The sequence below is a fragment of the Marmota marmota genome, unplaced genomic scaffold, assembly GCF_001458135.2.
Source record: "Marmota marmota marmota unplaced genomic scaffold, marMar, whole genome shotgun sequence".
In the NCBI taxonomy this organism is placed as follows: Eukaryota; Metazoa; Chordata; class Mammalia; order Rodentia; family Sciuridae; genus Marmota; species Marmota marmota.
The window spans coordinates 8728239-8737732 of record NW_025999949.1 but is presented as its reverse complement, the minus strand read 5'-3'; the positions used below and the strand labels follow the sequence as shown (position 1 = coordinate 8737732).

Below are 9494 nucleotides of genomic sequence, written 5' to 3'. Positions count from 1 at the left end.
TAACTCAAGGGTGATTTTTTTAGTTAAGTTGCTTAGGGCCCTGCTGAGTTGCTGAGGCTGACTTTGAACTTAGGATCCTCTTGCCTCAGCTTCCCAAGTTGCTGATATTACAGATGTGTGCCACTGCACTTGGCCAGACATAATTTTCAAACATTAGACAAAATAGAAAATTAGAATCCAGTTTGATAATTTGTATATTTATTGTCATCTGTGACATTTTTGGAGTATATTCACTATGCTAAATATGGAGGCCTTCCTGTAAATCCATGTTACCTGATTGCTGTTCTTGGAGTTAAAATATTCTTCCTATGGAATAGGAGCCATCCCTTGCTACCTTTCCTTTAGTTTTCCAAGCCTACTTTTTTTCTGTCACAGAAGTATTCATGTCTGTTATTTAAGTAGCCTAAAAAGATATCTGCAGAGGTCTTTTGTATATAGGACAACACAAATCTATTCTTTCTCAAAAGATTGCTCTGTTATTTAAAGTCATCAGTGGAATGAGTTTTGAGGTCTTTTTCCTCAACCATTGTTTTACTGCTTGTTTAAGTTGTTAGATGCTAGAACATATGTAATGTCTTGAGGGTGCTATGGTGTAGAACTCTGTTTAGGTGGTATAGTTGTAGTGATTAGAACAGTAAGTAAAGCAGACAGAGCATTTGAGTCAGGTTTTGAAAATTGCTTGTATGAATCATTAATTTTTTTTTTCATTTTACACGCATAGGTGCTTGTGAATGACTTCTTCCTGGTGGCTTGTCTTGAGGATTTCATTGAAAATGCCCGTCTGTTTATATTTGAGACTTTTTGTCGAATCCACCAGTGTATCAGCATTAAGTAAGAACCCTGATTTGATATGTATTTTTTACTTTCAAATTCCTGGAATTTTCCGTTTATTATAAAATAGTTATACTTACTAGAATCCCAGTTAATTGGCTCTTTATTTTATTTCACTTATAGAATAAAAAGGAAACAATTTATTAGAGATTTATAAAAAAAATTAACTTTTTTGATGCTGCAGACTCAGAAATATTTTTAGTTTTCATGTGTGTGACACAGCATAATTTTTCAAAATAAGAAGTTTAAGGTAGTATAAGATTCTTAGTTACTTGGTACGGAGTAAATACTGTTGTACCATTACATAGGAAGAAAACCAAAGTTACCAGTTTTAAAAGGATTTTCAACAGTAGTTGAAATGAGTAGTTAGCCCTCAGTAAATTTTAAGTTTTGTTGAAAGACCATTACATTTGGTAATCATTTGTTAATTAAGTTTGTTTTATTTAATTACCTATTTGAATTCTCATATAGTAAATTCCTGTGACATCCTAAAATGTTGAAACATGGAAAAATTATGGTGAATTTTAGTTGAAATTTTCTTTTATGTGAGAAAATTATTGGGGAAAAAATTGTGAAATGTACATAACCTATTCGAAACTAATTTCACATTTTAGAGTTTGAAAAATAATTACTGCCTTTGGCCACAGATGAAATCAAATAAAAAACATAAAACCTTAGTACTTTAATGTTTGTCTCTGAGGAATTGTGTGTAGACCAAATTCTTTTTCTTTAATGTTATTTTAGTGGGCTGTTATTTAAGTGATTATCAGGAAGTGTTTATCCAGAGTTAGAAGTATAGAGATCATGGGACTTTTCTTGTTGATCTTGAAATTTAGTTTTATTTGTAGTTTACTAAAGCATGAAGACATAATTTTAAAAATTTGTCTTAAAGAATACATTTATAGTCTGAGATAAAGAGGTAATAACTGAATTCATGCATTGTTTGTTCTTAAGATTTATAATTAGAGCTTGTGAGAGAAGAATGTTAGCATTTTGGTGTTTGTTGTGGAATTTTCTCCATTTATCATTAAAATGTGGTCACTTGGGTGTTTGGGGATTTTTGTTGTCTAGAACTTCTTTACCCTGATTATGAACCCTTTGAAAGGTTCTCTCTCCCTTTTGTGTCTTTATCACTGACTGTACTAATTTTGTAGCACCTAGCATGCTTTGTACAGTATAATATATATATATAGTATAAATATTTGTTAAGTGAATAAATTTCTTTTCTTCTTTGTAGTAGTAAACTAACATTTTTGAACATTACAGTGTTTGGGTTTTTGAGGGGCGTTGAGGGGTACCAGGGATTGAACTCAGGCATTTGACCACTGAGCCACATCCCCACCCCAATTTTGTATTTTATTTAGAGATAGGGTCTCACTGAGTTACTTAGTGCTTCCCCTTTGCTGATACTGTCTTTGAACCGACCATTCTCCTATCTCAGCCTCCAAAGCTGCTGGGATTACAGGCTTGTGTCACCACGCCCAGCCCATTACAATGTTTTTTAACTTTGTTTTTAATCAGAGGTTTTTTCAAATTCTTACTGTTTGCTTTTATTATCTTTTAGACCTTGGATTCACTATTTTATTTCTTAAGATTCAGTTTCCTATGTTTAGCAGTGAAATAAATTTAAGTATTTTTTCCTGTCTACTCAGGAGAAATGTATAGCTCACTCAAAGAAGATAATAAAGTAGGAATGTTTCTGTAAACTGGTTTGTAGTATTATTATTGCCAAATAATTTTCAGATTTATCATAGTGTAGATTTTTATTTTTTCTTTGATTCCTTTAATTTTCTTCTAGGCAAAGTCTCTAAAACATTTTCGGGCTAAATTCCTGGTGGTTTTCCAAAGTTCAATAATCTTTTTCTTCTGTAGTGATAGTACTTGCTTTCACTTAGGGTTGTTCAAACTTTAAAGCTCCCTGTGGAATGTTTCACTAACATGGACAAGTAAGAATACATAGATTTTTAAAAAAAGAAAAGTAAAGAATACACAGATTAATATATTTTCTCCAAATATTAAGGTAGAATTTTTGAGCGGAAAGAAATGTTGGGAACTTTTTAACCCACCACTACAGTTATCTAGATTAGACTCTTCAATAGATGTTTTTGCAGTGATGGGAATGTTATATCTGTATTATTCAGCATGGTTCACTTGAAAGGTAGTTTACATTTCAAGTTGTAGAACCATGGATTTCAAACCTTGAGTGGTCATGATGCCTATGCATCATGTAAACTAAAGTACTTTTTTTCAAATGCAGTATTATATATATTTGTGTATGTGTACAAATAGATCAAAGCAGGGCCTACTTATCCCATAGCTCTTTTTCTACTGACAACTAAGAATTCATTTTGGAGCCTTGAGACTACTGAAACAAAGGTTTACAAAACACAGAGTGTAAGTCCATTAGCTGGGCAACTTAAGGCTCAGGCCATTACTTACTTGGGTCTTATTTAGTGTCAGAACCTAGGATAATAGGTTTCTGTACCTTACTATAAATTCCTTTTCATTGTAAACAGTTTGTATTTTCAGAAGTAATAGGTTTAGACCATTTAGCCATTTAGAGTGTCAGTTGAGCCAGAGGGTAAAGATGAAATCCCAAAGTTTGTGTTTAACTCAGAGTCTCTGTAGCTTTGTTTTACACAGTTCTTTGTAGCCACTTTGAATCAAATTTACTAAAAGTAAGCTGTTCTGTGATATAGCCAGAATACCTGGTTATTCCAAAGTACAGCCAGAATTGAAAGTCACTACATTTGGTCACCATTTTTTTTTGCCATGAAATTACAGCCTAGTATAGTAATGGAATGGGAGTTCAGTGATCTAATATCTTATATAATAAATAAGGTAGCTTTTTTCATGTTTTTAAAGCTGCTCCACTGAATTAGAAATACAGCAGCTGAAAATAATATTAAGTATTCATGTTGGGCTTTCACAAATGCAGCAAACCTCTTGATTCAGATTCCAATGACTTGGAATTCATGAAAATGGTCAATAGAACTAATATTTACTTTTAAACATAGCAAAAAAGCAACCATTCTTCAATTCAAAATGTTTCATTTATTCTTGTACTGGGGGTTGAACCAAGGAGTGCTTAACCACTGAGCCATATCCCCAGTCCTTTTTATTTTTTATTTTGAGATAGGGCCTTGCTAAGTTGCTGAGGTGGCCTTGTACTGGATATCCTTCTGCCTCAGCCTCCTAAGTAGCTGGGATTACAAGCATATGTCACTACACCCAGCTCTATTCCAGAGGTTTTTAAACTCAGCTTTACATTGAATTAATCTGGAGAAATTAAACAACCTAAAAAGAATTTATTTTCTGGCCTTGCCCAAACTTTCTGAATCAAAATTGCTGAAAAAATATGAAGGAGAAAAATACTAACCAAATTATATTGTTATATCATGTACAAATATGTAACAGCACCACCATTATGCATAATTATAATGTACTAATAAAAATATAGGGAGTAAACACTTGAAAATGAGTGAAAGCTTCTCCAGTGATTCTTTTACAGTCATACTTAGGGAATCATTGCTTTATCTAAATCAGTGATTCTGATTACATATCAGAATCAAGTGATAATCTTTGAAAAGAAATAAAAATAATGGTTGAACACCTAAAAGACAAAAACACTCTCGGAAATAGGGGTAAAATCTATACTGTATTTTTGTAAAAGGCTTTTAAGTAATTCTGATGCAAACTTGTGTGTTTTCTTAAATCTTAATATAATTTTTTGGTTTTAAGAATTATAGGAGGGCCCCACTCCCATGCATGTCCTTTGTTCATTTTCTTCCATTATTAACATCTAACAAAACCATAGTAAAAAATATTGTAACCTGGATGTTTTACATGGGTACATTCAAGGTACCATTACCACAAGGACCTCTTAATTTGAATTGTTCTTACTTTCCTCCCACTACTTTCTTATTCCCTGCAACCATGCTTCTTCCCATTCTATAATTTTATTTTGAGAATGTGCAAAACCTTTTCTAAAAGGTAGTATTCAAATTTTTGAAAGAACAAATAAACAATGTAGTAATTAATTAATAACAGTATAACCAATATGTATAGTTCAAAGAAGAACAGGTTACAGAGAGTGTCTTCTCAGGCCAGTCACTGGGGAGAAAGCTGGGAGTATCCCCTAAAAAAACTTAAAATACAGAGGAATAAGCAGATATTAAATAAATGCACAAATGAATATAAAACTGCAAATTAAGAAAGGTGTTTTGAAGAACATTATATACTAATTATGACACATTATTCCATTCACTAGTTCATGTTGGCTTGCCTCTACCTCTAAATTACTGTATATTTATTTGATATTTTATCTTTTGAGGGGGAAAAGCATATGTTTCTGGCCTTTTGCCTGTCCCTCAAAGGACACATTTTAAATGCTGAATAGAATAGTGAAATTCGTGGTTTATTAAACAACTCTACAGTTATGATATGGAACATTCTTACTTGTTGACTATAAACACATGTGATAGTCATATTTTTATAAAAATGCATGTTAAGGATGTTTTTATCAGTTTATATACAATCCTGTAGATTTGTAGGATAAGTTACAAATCTGTTTATTATAAAATATGCAACATCTGTCAAAAGAGATTACCATGGTGGGTTTAATTTAGTATAACTGGATAGTTTATCAGATGTGTTGTGTGTCTGAAATTTAAAAGCTGTTTTAAAATAATTCTTGGACCAGTTTTCAACTGTAGATAAAAAAACAAAGTATGGAAGTAATATTTTGAATGTGTATGATAAACACAATGGTGCATACATTAATATGATTTCCCTAAAGAGGGCTTTTCACTAAAGAAAGTATTTGCCAACTACTCTTAAGGATTTTAAATTATGATGTCATTACTTATTTTATGAAGTAACATTTTAGATCTTTTTTAAAAATATGTTTTTAGTTGTAGATGAACCCAATACCTGTATTTAATTTTTTTATTTTTCTGTGATTTCGAGCATCAAACCCAGTGCCTCACAGGTGCCAAGCAAACACTCTACCACTGAGCCACAACCCCAGCCCTACATGTTAGATCTTAATAGTTTTTCTAAAATTCTTGTACCACATAAAAATTCGTATCAATAAGCACAAGAATTATACTTACTGATAGGAGAGAGAAGTAGAACATGGCTAGACTGAGATAGTTTCAAAGACCATTATCATTGTATTTCTTTTTTAACTGTAATAAAGGTAGTGCACTCTTTTTTAACTACTGAAGGTATTGAAAATTCAATGAGAATTTTCAGTTATTACATGCAGCATTTAACATTTCTCAGTTTTCTTCTATTTCTTTTCAGTTTCACAGTTAAACACAGTTTCTACTTAACACTTATTTTTTATTTTCATACCATGCACTTACTAAAGACCTGAAATACTTTTCTTTGGATATATTAGCCATATCATTCAGTAAAAACTAGGCCAGAGGTTCACATATCTTAATGCCTGAAACAGCAGTATTTATGTTTATCAAATAACATTTTTATAGTGAGATTATATAAAGAAGCAGTTAATAAGACATAGGAAATGCTGGACTCCAAATTCTTATTTACCCAAATCTTTTAAGATAAGAAGTGTTGGGGGGGGGTCCCCAGTTGATGGCTATGGGAGAGTTCAGAGAAGGGAGACCCATCTAAAAAGATTAGGCACTGAAGACTTGATAGTCCCTACATCAAGATTTACATATATATGTTCTTAAGTGGGACCACTGGTATTAATTACTGCCCAAAACAAAAATGTGTCTTATTTTGTGCTGGAATCATGAACATATTTAATTAAAGAAATTGAACTGAGGATAGACTATTTTTGCTTTGTCTTTTGAATTAGTACTTAACTCTGTCTTATTTAACATTCAATATGGTATTTGTCAGGACAAGTAATCAAAGATGTATGAACAAGTTTTATAGAAAATATTTACATGTCTCCTTTAAGTTACCTATAGACAAGGTTGAGATTTTTGGTGTAATCTAAATGTAGAATTTATTTTTTTAATGTTTAAAATCTGGATTGTATTAGATATTTTTCTCATTCTACATTTGATGCATTTTATCTTTTACTTAGTTTATTGATAAATTGAACGATTCCTAATAACATCAGGACAACTTAAATCAACTTTTTTTTTTTTTTACTTTAAATTTAAGTTTTCCTGATGTTATTAATTCCTCCCACTTCTGGTACTAGGGATTGAACCCAGGATTGCTTTACCACTAAACTACATCCTAGCCCTTTTTTATTTATTTATTTTTGATATAGGGTCTTTTAAAGTTGGTGAAGTCCTCCTGCCTAAGCCTCCCAAGTAGCTAGGATTACAGGCATGTGCCACCATGTAATTATCCAGCTAGGATAATAGATTTTTTAAAATTTTCAAACCTTTACTATTTTTGTATGACATTATTAGAATGGAAAAGAATTGTAGACTTTGAGAATTTCTGTTAATCGTTAATTCCATTTATTGTATTTTCATGTTACTTAAAAGAAACTAGACTATTGCCATATTTAATTCACTGTAGGAAAGATTGATGGCTTAGATAACCTGAGACACCATCAGTAATTTACTAACAATTCTTAGACCTTATTTCAGGTTTTTCTTGGACTTGATTCACTAAAGTAAAGGACACCAACACAGTACGAACAGTAAATCCCCAAAGTGCAGTTAGAGCTCACATCATGCAAATCATTTGGTCTTGCAAAATTGTCTTGCAATGTTGAATTTTTTCCAGCCGTGTTGGAATACAAGATTTAGAATATGGATTTAAAGAAAGAGGTGGGATAGAGAATTATAGTGTTGTTACATAAATGGATTTTTTAAAAATCTTAAAATTGAAAATTAGATATAATTTCCTCAAGAAAACTGTTGGCAAAGCCCTGAACTAGAACTGGCAAACACTGTGCCTTTCATATAGTCCTTCAAGTTTTTCTTCATTAGTCTTAGTTTATATATTTTCAGAATTAGGTGATTATACCCTGCCCTACCCTCCTGTTTAAAACTCTAATGGCCGAGATCAGGTGATATTTTAGTGTTAGTATCTAACACAGTTCATATTTTATTGAATAAATGACAGGGAAGATTCAATCTATTATTAATTGTCTCCTGTGTGAATGGCATTGTGCTAATTGCTGGATACATAGTAGTAATGAAGGAGAATATAATGCATGCTCTTTGGTTACATATATATGGTCTACAATAAAAAGTAGATATACAACAAAATAACCTACAGCTATTATTGATACTGTTGAAAAGAAAGGGGGTTGGTTATAAAAGCACCAAATAAATGCGTCATAGTTTGAAGAGGTGTCTTGGAAGGCTTATGAGGATGCTGTTTTAGCTGAGACCCATGTTAACAGCTCTAAGTAAAGAAAAGGGTGAGTGGGCCTATTTAAGCAGATTTCACAGCATGTGCAAAGGCCCTGAAGTAGTTAAGAGTTTGGCGTGTTTAATGAACAGAGAGGTTTAGTATGGCTTGTGGAGATGAAGTCTTTAAAAATGAGAATAGATGTGTAAGGAACTTTAGATGAGAAGTTATGATTAGTGACAGAAGGATTTCTTAATTGGGCATAGGCAACAAGGAGAGGAGTCTTAACTTAGGTTTCAAGACTAGATATTTTGTTATTACTTTAATAGCTTGTAAGTGGTTCTATATTGTAACTACAAAATTTTTATACCGATTGTACATAGCTATTTGCTATGTAAAAATTGTTTCTGCTTTTTAAAAGAATATAGATCTTAAAGATTTCAATTTTAATAGTTATTTTACTTTGCTAACTGAAGAAAATGTGAGTATAAAGTTTTGGAAAACTTGTTATTTATTTCTAAATTAGCAGCTTCAGATTTGCTTACTTTAGTGCACATGAGAATGGAATTTATATTTCTCTAAAACAAGTCAAATACCCATGAAAAATAAAAGGAAGCCACAGAAAACACAATTTTAAGAATTCTTCATTTAAAAAATACCTTTTTGTTTAAATAAAATGGCACTCTTTTCTATTTTGGGATTTTTTTTTTTTTATTGGTTGTTCAAAACATTACAAAGCTCATGACATATCATCTTTCATACATTTGACTCAAGTGGGTTATGAACTCCCAATTTTACCCCAAATACAAATTGCAGAATCACATCGGTTACACATTCACATTTTTCCATAATGGCATATTAGTGACTGTTGTATTCTGGTACCTTTCCTATCCCCTACTATCCCCCCTCCCCTCCCCTCCCATCTTCCCTCTCTACCTCATCTGCTGTTGTTCAATTCTCTCCCTTGTTTCTCCCGCCCCCTTTCCCCTCACAACCTCTTATATGTAATTTTGTGTAACATTGAGGGTGTCCTACCATTTCCATATGATTTCCCTTCTCTCCCCCCACTCGTCTCTGTTTAATGTTAATCTTTTCCTCATGCTCTTCCTCCCTGTTCTGTTCTTAATTGCTCTCTTTATATCAAGGAACACATTTGGCATTTGTTTTTTAAGGATTGGTAGCTTCGCTTAGCATAATCTGCTCTAGTGCCATCCATTTCCCTGCAAATTCCATGATTTTGTCATTTTTTAGTGCTTCGTAATACTCCATTGTGTATAAATGCCACATTTTTTTTATCCATTCATCTATTGAAGGGCATCTAGGTTGGTTCCACAGTCTAGCTATTGTGAATTGTGCTGCTATGA

General features: G+C 32.3%; 1 protein-coding gene across 2 annotated transcripts in view; it reads left to right on the top strand.

Moving 5' to 3' along the window:
• The window catches only part of Eif3e (eukaryotic translation initiation factor 3 subunit E), a 46431-nt gene that overhangs the window by 30711 nt on the left and 6226 nt on the right, over nt 1-9494 (top strand). For both annotated transcript variants that reach the window (XM_015486376.2, XM_015486375.2), the window contains one exon: nt 722-831. In XM_015486376.2, the coding sequence (XP_015341862.1) occupies nt 722-831 (110 nt within the window). The remainder of the gene's footprint in view (nt 1-721; nt 832-9494) is intronic.